At 43.6% G+C, this 17,320-nt stretch overlaps 1 protein-coding gene across 2 annotated transcripts in view; it reads left to right on the top strand.

The window, feature by feature from the left end:
- The window catches only part of IDE (insulin degrading enzyme), a 72,347-nt gene extending 59,970 nt beyond the window's left edge, over positions 1-12,377 (top strand). For both annotated transcript variants that reach the window (XM_084904314.1, XM_084904315.1), the window contains exons 18-25: positions 898-989; positions 2,610-2,721; positions 5,527-5,694; positions 6,481-6,753; positions 8,030-8,091; positions 8,727-8,799; positions 9,439-9,506; positions 10,171-12,377. In XM_084904314.1, coding sequence (XP_084760440.1) covers positions 898-989; positions 2,610-2,721; positions 5,527-5,694; positions 6,481-6,753; positions 8,030-8,091; positions 8,727-8,799; positions 9,439-9,506; positions 10,171-10,266 — 944 coding nt within the window. In that variant the 3' untranslated portion in view covers positions 10,267-12,377. The remainder of the gene's footprint in view (positions 1-897; positions 990-2,609; positions 2,722-5,526; positions 5,695-6,480; positions 6,754-8,029; positions 8,092-8,726; positions 8,800-9,438; positions 9,507-10,170) is intronic.
- Positions 12,378-17,320: the final 4,943 nt, after the last annotated feature.

The following is a 17,320-nucleotide window of genomic DNA, read 5'->3' as shown; positions in this document are numbered from 1 at the left end:
TGGAAAAGGAATAACTCTTCCTTATTGAAGAACTAAGACAGTACATGTAGAAGGAAAATGGGGAGTAGAAAACTCACTATTAGAATGCCATAATAATAATCGATACAGGCAATATATACCAGTGGATGCTAACATTAGTAGGTAAAAGTTTAGGAAAAACAGGATATTTGTATAGTTTCAAAGTATTTTCCCAAAATAATTTTTTTATTAATTGCAATGGGAAAAGTAAGCGTTGATAAGCAGAGGGCTTTTCATAATTGCTTGAAGAGCCTACATGAGTTAGTTATAACCAAAAGAATAAAATAGTGCACTCACAGCAAGGGCATCTGGCAGACACCACCCAACCAAGTGTTCAGTGTTAACTTCAACAGTACTACAGTGTACAGCATCATGAACCTCCGGGCGATGCTCTGAGAAAGGCATGGCACCTCTGAGGTATTCTTCCTAGTAAGACATAAGCTCATTTTAATCATGAGAAAACACTAGCCAAACCCAGATAAAGGTCGTTCTATAAAAGAACTGAACAATGCTTTTCAGAAGTATTAAGATCATTAAAGATAAGTAAAGACCAAGGAACTGTCAACACATGACAACTAAATGGCGAGGTGGGATTGCAGATTAAATCCTAGAACAGAAAAGAGAAATTAGTGGAAAAATTGAAATCCTAATAAAGTCTATATTTTAGTTAATAGTATGTGCTAGTGTTAATTTCTTAGTTTTGACATTGTACTGTGGTTATGAAAAATGTTAACATTAGGAAAAACTGGGTGAAGGGCACACAGGAACTCTCTCTACTATTTTTGAATTCTGAACTCTTGTATAAGTCTCAAGTTAACTTTTTTGTTTTTGTTTTTAAACACCTCATAAGTAGAGTCTGTATTTCTTACACCTTTACAGATGTCACCCTTCCTCGCCTTAAGGCCTTTATACCTCAGCTCCTGTCACGGCTGCACATTGAAGCCCTTCTCCATGGAAACATAACAAAGCAGGTGGGTGGTTAAAGTTTTAGCAGTCTTTCATGAATCAGTGCGAGAGATTCTTTACCCTGGTCTGTCTAAAGCTGTTCACCACCACAATGTGGTTATAATAGCACATCAGTGTTCACTCAGCCCTCCCTGCTCTATGGAGGAAGGAAGGAGGCCTGGGGGAGCAGAATGATAGGAGATTGTGGTTAACTGTGGACCTACTGTCATGGCTGTGTGTCTGCTGTTGCCTGCCTTGTGCAATCACAGAAGGAAGTGGGGAAAATTATCCTCATTCTGTGTAAGATAGTGGAGAATGTCTGGCCTGTGGGCCACATAAGGCCCGTAAAACCATTTGATCTGGCCCTGCCAAGGCATATGGATGAGTTAATTAAATGTTTGACCAAATATAGCAGGCTAATTTTTAAGTTGATAATTTTCTATGGTCCATGAAGGATGTTAGAAATATCCAAATAGCTCTTAGCAGAAAAAGGTTCCCCACCCCTGGTGTAGTGACTAGGAGCACATGATGTGGAATTCGAAGCCTGGATTTGAATCCTATCTGTGTCACATACTAGATATGCAATCTTCTGAAAAGATATTGACCTGTCTGTGCTCAGTTTTCCTATTTGTAAAATTATAATTTTAGGATTAAATTAAATAGTAAAGGCCAAATTTAGCACATGGATAGCTCTCCGGAATTCCTGTAGCAATCTCTCTTAAGAGCCCACCCTCTCTGCCACTCTGCTGTATGCTGTCTCCAAAATAGTACGCCCAGTGGCAGAGCCAGGGTTCTTGTAATTTATAAAAAAATAAAACCTTATGCTCACACCGAAACCTGTTTGGCTTAGTGGTAGAGTTTCGGTCTGCGGACTGAAAGGTCCCAGGTTCGATTCCGGGCAACGGCATGTACCTTGGTTGCGGGCACATCCCCGGTAGGGGGTGTGCAAGAGACAGCTGGTCGATGTTTCTCTCTCATCGATGTTTCTAGCTCTCTATCTCTCTCCCTTCCTCTCTGTAAAAAATAAAAAAAATTTAAAAAATAAAAACCCCAAAACCTTATGCTCAGCTCCTTTGCTTTGCTGTAACCCCAGCTGTCATTCAGTTGGGATGACTAGCTTTCCATCACCAGTACCCCTCCAGCTTTAGCAATGCCTTTCCCAGCATCAGGATGATCTGGATCTCTGTTTCTCTTCACTACTACCATAGTGACTATTGCAAATTGACAAATCCAATTTTCACCCATTTGAGTAGGACCAAATGTATTTAAGATTTAAAAACCCATTTTTATGGTAAACTAGGCTGGTTTATTTCACAGGCATATTTTCTTTTCTTTCTTTTTTTTTAATATATTTTATTGATTTTGTACAGAGAGGAAGGGAGAGAGATAAAGAGTTAGAAATATCGATGAGAGAGAGTCATCGATCAGTTGCCTCTTGCACACCCCTACCAAGGTACATGCCCTTGACCAGAATCGAACCCAGGACCCTTCAGTCCCCAAGCCGACGCTCTATCCATTGAGCCAAACCGGTTTCGGCCACAGGCATATTTTCATATTGCATGGACTATTATTCAATATACTGTATTTATTTTTACAGACCAGATACATTTGTGCTCTTGTAATTCTGTGACCTGTGTTTCCCACAGGCTGCCTTGGGAATTATGCAGATGGTGGAGGACACTCTTGTTGAACATGCTCATACTAAACCTCTCCTTCCCAGTCAGCTGGTTCGGTACAGAGAAGTTCAGCTCCCTGACAGTAAGTTGAAATGTTACAACTTTGGTAATGGACAACTTTGACATAATATTGTGGGTAATTATAGGAAGACTAAATTCATTTGGATGGTAATGTATTGCATTATGGTAAAGAACTACAGGATCCTCTACTATTTATAGAGGTATGATTAATGATAGGTAATTCTGACAGGAAATTCTCAGTAAGTGGGCCAAAGAGGTGAAATTGGAGGTAGGCCATTATTTTAAAGAGAATGATGGAATTGATGGGTAATTGAGTGTAGAGGAGTTAGGAAATAAACATCACAAAGCTAAAGAAATGTTGATCATGAATCATGAAATAAAATTTATAAAAATTAGAATTATAATACCTAATAGGAAGCCTATAGGTGTCTTTGGCAGAAATAGTTTTAGGAAAGATATAGGTGCAGATAATAACATTTATTTTATAAGGAATTTTAATATAACGGGTAATAATATAGCAGAGTTCCAGTATCAAATTACTTTTGCATTAATAATGGTTTCTGATGATATAAAAATTCATTAAGCATTATTTTCAATATTGTTCAGAATTGTCTAGTGGGATGTAATTTAGATCAGGAATGAAAAGCATTGTTGTTGTTTTTTTTTTAGCCAGACTCAATTATTGGCTGTTCCCTATGCGTTTATGGTCTATGTCTTTTTCCCCAACTATTTTACCCTCCTGAAATGTTGCTCTCTCCCTCACCTACCCCTCCTTTTCCTCATAGAACTACATCTACAACCTATTCATCCTTCCAAACACATGTTATAAGCCCCCTGGTCCACCACACTTTTTTGAAGCTCCCAGCTAGAGCGATCACTTCCTCGACCTCCCAGCACAGCTTTCTGAACCTTTCCTTATGGAAGCCGCTCAGCCTTTTCTTGCATTGGGATTGAAGTGCATCTCCATGTCCTTGGTTAGCTTACACATTTCTTAAGACCAGGGCCTGTGTCTGCCTCATTTGAGCAGCTACGAAAGCACCTTGAACACAGGATGTCATGGTTGAATGTGCAAAGATACAGTTCTGCATGACCAGTCCTCACAGACCTGGTAATGGTTCATCTCAGACTAATGCTACCTTGTTCCTCAGTCGTTGCAAAGTGATGCAGGCCTAGAAACAAAATTTCAAAGGGAAATCTACTTTTCACACCTCTTTGTATTACACCTCCTGCCTTCTCTAGCTTCTCCTAGGACCTATCTTCTTTTGTCTCTCAAATGCCCTCACAGATTTCCCCATTCTCACAAATAACTCAGTTGATATCTCCTTCTCAAAATGCTAGGTATTAGCCAAAACTGGTTTGGCTCAGTGGATAGAGCGTCAGTTTGCGAACTGAAAGGTCCCAGGTTCAATTCCGGTCAAGGGCATGTACCTTGGTTGCGGGCACATCCCTAGTAGGGGGGTGTACAGGAGGCAGCTGATCGATGTTTCTGACTCTCTATCCCTCTCCTTTCCTCTCTTTAAAAAATCAGTAAGATATATATATATTTTTAAATGTTAGCTGTTAGGAGACATTCTAATTTAGCCAGCTGATCAGCAATGAATATCTTTTTAAATATATATATATATATATTATTGATTTTTTTATGGAGAGGGATAGAGAGTTAGAAACATCGATGAGAGAGAAACGTCGATCAGCTGCCTCCTGCACACCTTCCACTGGAGATGTGCCTGCAATCAAGGTACATGCCCTTAACCTGAATTGAACCTGGGACCCTTCAGTCCCCAGGCCAACTCTCTATCCACTGAGCCAAACCGGTTAGGGCAGTAATGAATATCTTAAGTAGTCCTTCACTAACTCTCCATGGGACAATACCAACAGTTTAAAAAGAAAAAATTCAGACATTGTGAAGAAGGAGACATTTGGGGATGAGTATGAGAAGGCTGGAAGTGTGTATGGGAAGGTGGATTACAGCCTGTGTTCTCCTTCCTCTTCTGATAAGAGGAACCTTAGTGCTGCTGGGATAAGTTTGTTAGTCCAAGTTGGACCTGGTCAAAAAAGGGAAACAGGTGAAATGCAAGTCCAGGCTGCTCTGCCGCTCTTCACTGCTGATGTCTAAATTAGCTTCTAGAAGAGTGAGCAACCCTGTCATTACTACTGTGTCTGAGAAATCTTAAATTTTGAGTCATACAGTACTAAATACTAAGCATTGTATATTTGCTTCTTCAAATTTATTGCTCTTGAAATAAAGTTATCAGATCATAAAGCATAGTTGTCTATTCATAATTTTGATGAAATGTGCTTGAGTTTTAGTCCTAGCTGTCCATCATTGGACTTTGCCCCTTCTCAGGGTCTCGATTTTCTCCTCTCTACAGTGAGAAGTCAGGCATTGTACACACTGGTGTGAGTCTGGGAAGTGACCTGTAGAGTGGGTGTGGGAATAAAAGTTAAGTAGAAACTCAAGATAATAAAGGCACAACTATTAATTAACTTGTTTTGTATGGTTATTAAAACATAGGTGTTATTTCTATTGAGGTTTCTACATGTATTAGCTAGTTCTAATCTAGTACATACACTGCATTGTCCATTTTATTAACTATGGATCTTATTTAGCATTAATAATTAGTCATAAAATACTTAGTCATTTATAAGTTCTTTGCCCTTTAAATTCAGTGCATGTTTAATGGTGGCCCACCACATACACATCACTGTGATAGGATTCCCAGAATTGAGTTTCACAATCTAATAAATTAATTGCAGTTTGGGATTGCCAAAAAACACACATCAAATTGAACAACTTTTCAAAACCAAACAAAACACTAACCTTCTCGGCCCTAAATAAGTGTTTGGACATGTTGTTCTCTTCCAGAAGGGTGGTTTGTTTACCAGCAGAGGAATGAAGTTCACAATAACTGTGGCATCGAGATCTACTACCAGACAGACATGCAGAGCACCTCGGAGAACATGCTCCTGGAGCTCTTCTGTCAGGTCATCTCTGAGCCTTGCTTCAACACCCTGCGCACCAAGGAGCAGCTGGGTGAGGGCGGGGCGGGGGCCGGGAGGGGGGGTGGGCACACCCTGAGTTCAGATTAGAGAAGATGTTGAGGGGAGGTAGTCGTACATGGGTTTAATCTCTAAAGATTTCCAGTTGCATGGGGTTGGTCTAGGAGTAGGTTATTTAACAAAATTCAATGGTGGAAGCAATTTCATATCAGAAACTTGGATGTGAAAGGCAACAGTGCCAGGACAGTGGACAGGGATGGAATAACTTTAATATAGACTGAAAAGGAGTAACCAGCAGAAAACTAGGCGTTGTGGGATGTTGAGCTGAATGATGAATAGGGTTCTTTTTTTTATTTTTGTATTAAAAAGAAAGTGTTATCGCTACCTTTTTGACTATTCTTTAGAGAGCTCTTCTGTTTTGTCCTGAAGATACTTTAATTATTCATATTTCTTCAGAGGTTAATAATATAGAACCATAAAGTGGATTTTATTTGTTCCGACAGCATAATTTTTGAAAGATTAAAAGTCTGAGTCTTGCCCTAGCCAGCTTGGCTCAGTAGATAGAGCATCAGCCTTCGGACTGAATGGTCCCAAGTTTGATTCCGGCCAAGGGCACATGTCTGGGTTGCAGGCTCCATCCCCAGTGGGTGGTGTGCAGGAGGCAGCCGATCAATGATTCTCTCTCATCATTGATGTTTCTGTCTCTCCTTCTCCCTTCCTTTCTGAAATCAGTAAAGAAATACATTTTTTTTTTTTTTTTTTTTTTTTAAGTCTGAGTCTCAGATGCCCAGGTCCTGACTGGCTGGTGTTTATGTTTCAGGTTATATCGTCTTCAGTGGTCCACGTCGAGCCAATGGCATTCAGGGCTTACGATTCATCATCCAGTCTGAAAAGCCTCCTCACTACCTAGAAAGCAGAGTGGAAGCTTTCTTAGTCACCATGGAAAAGTCCATAGAGGACATGACAGATGAGGCCTTCCAAAAACACATTCAGGCGTTAGCAATTCGCCGACTAGACAAACCAAAGAAACTGTCTGCAGAGTGTGCTAAATACTGGGGAGAAATCATCTCCCAGCAATACAATTTTGACAGAGGTAAGGCAAAATGAGGGCCCCAACACTCATGGCATGTACGCGTAACTTTCAAGGACGTTGAGGCCATTCATTTTGTAGGTGATGGTCTAGTACTGATTTGGGAGGGGGTGGGAGCACAGCACTTCTAAAGAACCATTCTTCTATATAATAAAAGCCTAATATGCAAATCAACCAAACAGCGGGACCACCAGTGGAACGACTGGTCGCTGTAATGCGCACTGACCACCAAGGGACAAATGCTCAATGCGGGAGCTGCCCACAGGCCCTAGGCCAGCAAAGGCGGATGCCAGCAGGGCCCCCTCGACCACCCTGCCTGTCACCCCGCAGTTCTGCCCTGATCACTGGCCAGGCCTAGGGACCCTATGCATGCATGAATTTTGTGCACCAGGCCTCTAGTTTAACATAACTTTTCTATTGAAAACTTTATTTTTTTTCTTCTTCTCTGAAGCTAGAGCTGGATCTACCTGTATCTCATATTAAGACACTAATAATAAATCTTATTTCACTCTTTTGTGCTCAGTCACTCTGCCCTGAGACTCTGAGCATGGATATGTAGGCATCTTATCTCATAACACTGAAAAAAGGATCAATATGCAGATTCAACTCCCTTGAGGCAGTGCTGCCCTGGAGGCAGGTGTTCAAACATTTGCCTTTAGGGATCTCCAAAAATGTGTCAGAGCTTTTAGATTCGGGAAAGCTATGCTCCCCAGAGCCTCTGCTTACCGGCTTCCTTCCACCTCTCTTCTCCAGCGGAAATAACAGTGGGGTGCGCTAGCTACACTGAGAGTCAGGAGAGTTGGGTTGTGTTCTCGTTCTGATACCGATAAGCTGAAGATCTTGACCAGCTCATCTTTTTGGGCCTCTGTTTCCTTACCTGTAATATTTCAAGCTGTTGTATTCACTACTAGTATTGTACTGACCTTTTACTGAGCATTTGCCAGGTGCCCTAGCTGTCTGTTATTATTTATTATCATTTTTATTCTCACTACAGCCCTGTTAATAGTCATTAGACCCAATTTCCAGATGAGGAAACTGAGGCCCAGAAAAGTGGAAATGACTAGCCCAAAACCCAACAGCTCAAATGTATTATAGAAAGCCAGATATCCTCTTAACATTTTACTTGAAATTTATTCCCTTACCACTTGTAGGAGCAGATGATTGCTTAAAAATGTGGAAACGCAGGAGTGTTGAAGCGAAGTATATTGTCACTTCACATAGTATTCTGGGCTACTTAACATGGGATTATTAGTAAATTATTGTATGATTACTTTTTCAGACAATACAGAAGTTGCATATTTAAAGACACTTACCAAGGAAGATATCATCAAATTCTACAAGGTAAATTTAGTTTCTATATTTAGATTTTGACCGATAAGGAAATATTGTATGTGCTATGTTATGTGCTTGTTGCTGCTTTTAACCCATTTGGGCAGAATGAATGAAGGAATTTTTATGGTCGGGGTAATTTGGACATATAACTGTTAGAAAAAAGAGACAATTGATATCAAACCCAGGGGCCAGGGACTGTGAGGCACATTATGGCTTTAGGATTCATCTCTTTACTCCCTTTTGTTTCTTCTCTCTGTTCCCACCCTAAGCCCACAAGGAGCCTTCCTGAGCTTATTTGGTGGGGAGCAAGAGCAGATACTCTCTGACAACCATACATTGTCTTCACCCTTTTAGGTGCCACTGTGGCTGCTGCTTTAGATAAATGATCACTGACTCTACCTTTGAACGTTTTTAATCGCAGCTGAGGTACTTATTAGGCGTAGGGGTTTGATCACATCACCTCATCTCCTTGGATGCATTTGTGAAATGGAGGGGAGAATAATTCTTGCCTAAGGTCTGTAGAGTTTAAATGAAGGACTGCAAGTGTGGAGGAAGGAAAGGAAGCGGACTCCTCCTTGCTGTAAGAGAGCATCTTTTTGTCCCTCCGTGGGATGGAAGGTGACTCGGCTATTCTCTCTGCCCAGGAAATGTTGGCAGTGGATGCCCCCAGGAGACATAAGGTGTCCGTCCATGTTCTTGCCAGAGAAATGGATTCATGTAAGTATTGAATATTGACTTTTTAAAAACATTTATGTTTTTAAGCCCCTATAGCTGTCTCTTGCCATAGCCACGTCCTTACGGAGCATCAGGAAGTAAAGAAGTGCAGAGGGGAGCCGGCGGGAGACAGGGTCCGCTCTAGCAAAGCCAGCAGAGAGGGAATGAGGCAGCAGAGGAGAGCGCCAGGCTGGCCACGGTGCTGTGAGAAAGCACAGCTAGTGGCGGGTGGGACATCCCGAGGAAGTTGTATGGAGCATTGTGGGAAGGGAGAGGGAGAGGGGCATCTGCTCAGCCCTGCCCGTCTCCTGCCTCTGATTGGCCAGGTTTGCCCCTAACCAATAAGTCCTGCTGCTTTCTTGGCTGTTTTGGTGGCCAGAGCTTCAGGGTCCAGTGAGGTCAGACCTGGGCACTAAAATTGCTGCATTAGTAACCATGGCAGCATCATGAGCCATCACTGGGACTCCAGGTCGGAGGCAGGACAGCAGGCAGGGCTCGGGGAGCAGGCAGCTGAGAGGCTCTGAGAAGCACACGAACCAGGTCTGGTACAGCTGTGCAATGAGCTGAGTCTGGTTTCGATTTTATTTTTAAAGTTGCTCTTGTGTGCTAGTCTCAGTCAATGACCCCTTCGTTTTCTCATAGGTCCTGTGGTCGGAGAGTTCCCGTGTCAAAACGATATAAATTTGTCACAAGCACCACCCTTGCCACAGGTAAGAATGTGAATGTTTTGTTAGGTTGCGCTGTTAGAGGACTTACTACCTAGAGGGAGCCGCTCGTTAGGACGTGTAAGACCTCGTGGCTTCAGGTCACCGGCTGTTTGAGCCTCTGCTTTAGGTCTCTCTTACTGACCAGGCCCCTGCTCCTCCTGACAGCCCCAGGGGCTATACCTTTGCATTTTCTGCCGCACAGAGACTTAGCCTCTGCTCTCGCCTGCCTTTGCCTCTGGCTTACACAGTTGTGTTACTCTGCAGCGAGCCATGTCCAGCCACTTTGGCCCCAGTCCCTTCCGCAGTGCATGCGCATTTTAACCGTCTGGAAGGGCTGCCATTTAATTACAGGAAGAGGAAAACTGGCCAGATAGCCAGGCTCTTGCTGGGTGGGCACAAGCGCCGCAGGCACTCTGCTGAAGTCTTGGCACTGAGCCCCCGGTGTGCCAGCCCCAAGAAAGCCAGGGTCTTCCTTCCGGCCCAGAATCTCGGGGGCATTCCCGCAGGTTTGCGTAGATACTCTGACCTGCTGCCCGGGAGGAAAGGTCAGCAGATCATAATCTATGGGTCAGAAACTAGTGTATGAAAAGAAAAGAAAAATGTCTGTGTCCTGCTCAGTCTGCTTTTCAGGCTAAAGGCACTAAGAGACAACTTATTTCCTTTGCAGCCTGAAGTGATTCAGAACATGACCGAGTTCAAGCGCGGCCTGCCGCTGTTCCCCCTCGTGAAGCCACACATCAACTTCATGGCTGCGAAGCTCTGAAGAGCCACGTGGCAGAGTGCGGCGGACGCATCCCGGGCTTCCAGGCTAGGACCCCGTCTTGGCCACTCGAAGAGTTTCTGGTTCATCGTTAGCGACACACACGGGAAAAGAGATGGTGTCAGATGTCATTATGTAGAAACATTAAAAATCCAGAGTAATTAAATTACAAGATCTTATAGATGTAGAGTATTTTTAAAATACATGCCTCTTAAATATTTAAAAAAATTTTCATTACTAAGAGAAATTCCCTTATATAACAATGCTTAAAATGATGAATGATATTCCTTTAGAACCTTCCTTCCCTGTTCTCTAAAATAGTTACTTATTAGAAGAAAATGTTACCTTTTTTCTAAAAGCTTCTTAGGCTGACAGCAAAGGCTTCCAAACAGGTAGAAAGAAAGGTAATACCTTTTTAAACAGTGATCCTCGAACTTGCTTTCTACCTGATGGTTTCAAGTAATTCAATGGAGAACATTACATTTGGCAGATAATGAACAAAGCAATGCAATTTTCTTTCCTTAGTGAAATTGCTGAACATAAGGCATGGTTTTAATCTTTTTATAAAATTTGAACAGGTTTTTTATTCAAACTAGTCAAATGCTGGAAAACCCTAGAATACCCTACTTTATAGTGCTAGAAACACAGACTCACCTTAACATCAATTTTGTCCCAAACTGAATTTCTCAGGATTACTGTGATTTGTTTCTTTCTGATTGAACTATATCGACATTCTTGTTGTTCGCCGTTGGTTTGTGGTGTTCCATCAGTTTTACTTTTCCCCATCAACATGTTACTGTATTTAACAAGTACAAATAGGGTGAAACTCAGATCCCACTGAGTGTGTGACATGCTTTTCCAACATCAGCTCGTGTAGACACCTGTCACTTTTTATTACCGCGAGTGGCAGTCAGTATATGAACCAAGATATTTGCCCCATTGTGAATGGGAAAGGCAACAGAACAAAGCCACCTTTTGGAGGTATAAAAACATAAAGTCTTGGATTCTCTAATAGCATGATCTCCATAGAACCCCAAAATCCATTTTTACTGCCCATCTAATAGTCCCATAAGCATTAAGTTATTTTTTTATATGTAAATCTAAACATATAAACACACAAATGATGACTGCAGTGGACTTTTAAAAAATATTTTTCTCATGAGATACTATTTTAAGTGGAATTGTTACTATAGCTTTAACAGCTGTTTTGAAATATTTGCTGTTATTAAAACTTCAAGAGAAATTGTGACCACCTTCCACACACAGGCACCTGTGCCAACAGAGGCCCTGCTGTCCACTAACTCAGGCAGAGTCAGGAGTGGCATTTTCCAGTGACCTGTTACCTCCACACGAGCCCACTGGGCAGGATTTCCTTCTGTAGAATCATGTCTTTCCACATCTTCAGTTTTCACATTTTCCAAGTAATCTAAATTTGGGGCGAGAGTGATGCAATCACTGCTGCGGAGGCTGCTCTGGAAGCGGGGCTCCATTTTTGTCACATAAACGTGGTGCTGCAACTGTCTTTCTCTCCCTCCCCTCACGGGCTTCCACATGCGAGGCCAGTCTCGGTCCGTCAGAAGGTGCGTGAGTCATCACTTCCTTCTGGTTTTATGCATTTGTAGACTATGCAGCTTTTCAACGAACTGCAAGTATATACAAGAGGAATCTAAAATCAGCCGAGAGTGTTCGAGTCCACCACTGTAAGGGTGAATAGCCGAGTCTCTTTAAGCTCCTGTTCAAACAAACAAACAAACAAAAGGGTGAAATTCAAGTTATTTTTATGAGCGAGTCACATGAAGAAATCTGAAAGGAGTGGCATGTGCTCTTCCAGGGACTAGTATTGGGTGTGCTCCAGCATCAGCATCACTCAGGCATACTAATGGATTCATCTAGGTGGGTCCACGCTGCAGTCCAGGAACAGGATCAGACAACCCAGGTTCTGTATCCCGGTACTATTTACTCCGTGCTTAGTAAAGGTCTGTGAGACAAACTAAGTTCCCTGCGACGTTTTAGAAGTCTTCTGAGCTAGTTGATCTGGAAGAGAGAGCATGTGACACAGCCAGTGTGGTGGAGTGCTAGGGTAACCCTGTTTACAATAAACCGCCTGGATTTAACCTCTGCCGTCTGCATTTGTATTACTTTTACTGTTCCTGGGGCCAGTTCTCAACCTACCTCTCAACATCCTGATTTGACAATGTTTCCTGCTTTCATTGTTCCTACTGCAGAAAGCAGTGAATTTTTGTTTTAAGTGTACCTGGTAGCATGATTTAGTCAAATAAATGGGTCAGTTTCACATTCTTAAGAGTAGATGGTTTTTGTGAATAAGAATCTCCACGTGAGAAGCTGACCTCCTTGCTATGAGCATTGTCAGAGTCCAAACCCAGAAAGATTTGTCCCCGGCATTACAGAGAAGATGAAAAAAAAAAAAAAGATTAGAAAAACAAAAATGTCCTCTCCTCGACAGCTGGTCTTTGATCTTTTTTTTTTTTTTTTTTTTTAATATATTTTATTGATTTTGTACAGAGAGGAAGGGAGAGAGATAGAGAGTTAGAAACACTAATGAGAGAGTCATCGATCAGCTGCCTCTTGCACACCCCCTACCGGGGATATACCCGCAACCAAGGTACATGCCCTTGACCGGAATCGAACCCGGGACCCTAGCCGACACTCTATCCATTGAGCCAAACCGGTCCCGGCTGGTCTTTGATCTTCTTACCACGCCTCCGGCTGCAGACTAGGCAGATACCTGTGCAGCCCTGGCCTCCGACTCCCTTTCAAGATAATCTTTCTGCTCCTGTGCTTGTCAGCAGGCTCAGGCCCGCACTTCGGAAGGCGATCTGCTTGTCCCGAAGTTTCAAGCCACAGAAGGTGGTGCAGCCCCCGAGCATTGTGCTCGGTGGCGCTGCGGTCCCCTGAGAGTCCTCTGTGCCCTTCTCAAATTCTCCGGTCCCGTTTCTTGAAATATTTATGTGTTTCCGATCTCCCTTGTGTAAGTGTGGCTCCTGCCCTCGGAATGCTCCCTGCCAGGGCCCTGGCCCAGGTGACTCCCAGATCCCTGTTCCGTGCTGCCTGTCACATGACGTTCATTTATTGTCCCGGCCACCCTGAACATCGGACGCTCCACTGTTTCCTGTGGCAGAGCTGCTCGGTGCTATTGCGCTGTTACTTTTCTCATCCACGTCCAACTCCTCAAAGACGTTCCAGCAGTTTGGACCGCTCGTAGCCGGCATTAACCTTGACGTAAGTGGAAAGCACTTGGTAGGTCACAGACCACCTTCACAGACATCTTCCACAGGAATCTCGCTGTGGGAGGGCTGGGGTTAAAGTGATCAGAGGTGAAAAGAGGCTCAGGACAGCTAAGTCATGTGTCCGGGATCAGGCTGGAGGCACAGATGCAAGCCTCCACTCAGATCTTTAAACTCTGCACCTCGTTCCCTGTAATAATAGCTACCAAGTCCATTCATGCACTTTGGGAACAAAGTAGGAAGCCTGGTGCTTTTCTGAAACTTCACTTTTCACATAAGCCAGCTTACTCTCCCAACCTCGGCCTGTTCAGTGGGGAGTGAGGCCGGACCTCAGAGTCTGGGCGCCTCTCCCCCAGCTCACTGTCTCCCCTCTGCTGGGCTACCCCGTGGCCAGCCGCCGCCACCTCCCCGTTGGGTTAATCCGGACGCCCAAGGTCTGCTGACCTCGGTCCATGCGAGCTCTCCCCGTCGCCTCCGGAGTGATGAGTGCCTGGAACCTCCTTCAGGAAACTCAGCAAAGGAGCGTGAAGAGCCAGTCTGACCCCACCACTCAGACACCACATGTGCGTTGCGTTTATGTGCAGTCTCTTCCCTGTGCACACAGAATGGGGTCATTGGGTGTGGCAACTCTTTCCTTCAGTGTTCTCCCTGTAATGAGGATTTCCCACATGGATGCTCTGGGAAATAAAAAAGCGATCTTGTTAGTTTTGGGTGTTTGGTGTCCTATTACACTGTAGTTTATCGAATCTTCTTTGTGTTTTGTGGGATGTTTAGGGTATTATTTTCAAACTTTGTTCTGTGATAAACTCCTGGTGCAGAGTATGCGTGTGACCTGATTGTTGCCTTAAATTGCTGGGTTTCATGGTCAAGGAAGCGGAGCTTCCATAAACGCGAGCTTTCATTTTGGCTTTCGTTTCAGATCATCGTCCACCAGAGGGAGACAGAGCACGTCTCCCCGAAAAGGCTCTGCACAAAACCCATTCCTGGCTTCACAGCTGCAGCCGCTCCCGTTTATGTAATGTACCAGGCAGGGCAAGCCTGTGGAAGATGGGAAAACGATCTTCGGTATTGCTGCTTGCCAACCAAAGATATTCTTGCCACCACTGGGGAAAATTCTAGGAACTAACTTGAAAGAGCATATGGATGATACGTCTTATTGACACAATTAATTGGTCTAGCATTTAGAATATTTTCAATTCTTTTCCTAGCTCACTTTGATAAAATAGACCATATAAACTGATATCAATAGACCATATAAACTGAAATTTTTAAAGGATGGTATTATTATTCATATATTATGGAATGGAAATTTCTGAAATAAAATCACTTGCAAATAGAAATCAACATCAGCATGAGTAAATTAGCTTAAGCTATGCTCACAGATATTTTGGGAAATATGCAGATGTAATAACATAACTTAGATTTATTTTTAAGTCTGAAGTACTTGATTGGCAGTCTCAACTTTCTTGCTCCCACCTTTGCCAAGCTCTCTCTCAGACAGTGAGAGGGCTACAGGGTGATCTCTGTCCCCTTGTAGCTGGAGGTGGTCAGTGAGATGGAAGCAGAAACCAGAGGGAGGGCTTCCCTTCCAGAATAAAATAACAAAGGGAGTACAAGAGATATTTTTCTCTCCCCCCCCTCCCTCCCCCGCTTCTGCCCCATCTTCTTGGGGGACAAAACTCGGTGGTGGAAGGACCATCCCTGCTCCTGAGATGACAAATGTGGGGATGAAGCCAATATAAGGATGGCAGAGACAGCAGGCAGGGGAGCCTGAATCCTTCCTTGATGAACATTATCATCAAGGAAGTTTGGCTCAGTGGATAGAGTGTCAGCCTACGGAATCAAGGGTCCCAGGTTCGATTCCGGTCAAGGGCATGTACCTTGGTTGCGGGCACGTTCCCAGTAGGGCGTGTGCAGGAGGCAGCTGATTGATGATTCTCTCTCATCGATGTTTCTGGCTCTCTATCCCTCTCCCTTCCTCTCTGTGAAAAATCAGTAAAATATATATTTTTTAAAATTTTCTTTTGCGAGCCAATTTTTTTTGAACTTCTAATGCCACTTCTTCAAAATAGACTTGCCCAGGTCGTGGTATTTTGTGGAAGAGCCACACTCAAGGGGAGAAAGAGCTGCAGTTTACCGACCACTGCTCTGGGCTAATCACCGCCGCCGAGTCGTCCTTGCCGAGGCTCTTGAGACTGTTGCCAATCTGAGCCTCTGCCCAGCAGGGGTGGCGAGGCCCTGCAGCACGCTGGGGGCACTGCCCTGGCCAGAGTCACATTGGGCAAAGCTGGTGAGAAGCTCAGACCAGATCGCCTCCACAGAAGATCAGTTCAAAGTTCAGTTATTGGAGATTTGGAATTCCAAAACGGTAGCTCCCGAGGAGGGCATAGGAAGAAACCACAAAGTTGGGGGCAACCCACAGTCCCTTTCCCAGTGTTGGGCCTCAAGAACTTGCTGTTGATAGGGGTGACGGCCCTCATTTATCTTGTTAGAAATTAAAGCCTTGGGACTGCGTTAGCTATTGTACTTTTTGCTTCTAGTTTGTAAAGCTGTCACTTTTGGCTTTTAAAGAGCTTATACTGTTTATACTTAAAATACTCAATTCCTTAAAAACACATACAACTTAAGTGATTGGTGTCCAAATGCCACCACAGCTTCAGCGGCTTATGAAACCGTGTGAAACGCCTCGTAAGGCACATTACGGACACCCATGGCAGTTTCACCCAGTTCTTTGTGGATCCCTTCCTTCCACCAGCCTGAGGACTCCCTGCGTCCGTTTCAGTGTCTTCAGATGGAGAGGGTGCAGCTGTGAGCTGTTCCTAGGCCAACAGTGCATGCTCTGTGTTCCTCTCACCAGCACGGGTGGGGGTGGGGTGTGTGGGATGGACCTGCCGCTGGGGCCTCAGAGGAGGGGAGGAACATTCAGGAACATTCAGGAACACCAGAGGCTCCCAACGTGGGCACACACCCCACCGCGGGGCAATTTGATCTTTTAAGGGGGGCGATTTGAGAATGAATTATTAACAGTGAATTTTTTGCATTTCTTATATATATGTTGTGACGTATTTCTGTATTTCAGTTCTCTATTACGTGTTTTGAAACTTTTATTTGCTATTTGTTCATATCACTTCATATATATATATATATATATATATATCTTTTTTTAATATTATTACTTTGAGTATTTTATTTATTTATTTATTTATAATATATTTTATTGATTTTTAACAGAGAGAGAGGGAGAGAGAGAGAGAGAGAGAGCTAGAAACGTCGATGAGAGAGAAACATCGACCAGCTGCCTCCTGCACACCCCTCACCGGGGATGTGCCCGCAACCAAGGTACATGCCCTTGACCGGAATCGAACCTGGGACCCTTCAGTCCGCAGACCGACACTACCACTGAGCCAAACTGGCTTCGGCCACTTCATATATATTTTTAACAATTTCTTAGTGACTTCTTCCTCAGTACTTCAACTGTCCTTTCATTCTTTTATTTTTCTATCATCCAGCATCAATAACGAGCAGTTTTACAGGTGTTTTTTTTTTTTTTAATATATTTTATTGATTTTTTTTACAGAAAGGAAGGGAGCTAGAAACGTCGATGAGAGAGAAACATCGACCGGCTGCCTCTTGCACAACCCCCACCGGGGATGTGCCCGCAACCAACATACATGCCCTTGACCGGAATCGAACCCGAGACCTTTCAGTCCGCAGACCAACACTCTACCACTGAGCCAAACCGGTTTTGGCAGTTTTACAGTTTTATTTGGCTCATAAATACTCGTCTGAGTCTTTAAAGGTAAGGACTTTTT

This window comes from Pipistrellus hanaki (assembly GCF_964339955.1).
Source record: "Pipistrellus hanaki genome assembly, chromosome: 14".
In the NCBI taxonomy this organism is placed as follows: Eukaryota; Metazoa; Chordata; class Mammalia; order Chiroptera; family Vespertilionidae; genus Pipistrellus; species Pipistrellus hanaki.
Note: the sequence above shows the minus strand (reverse complement) of the source record. Positions and strands in the feature narration are given on the sequence as shown.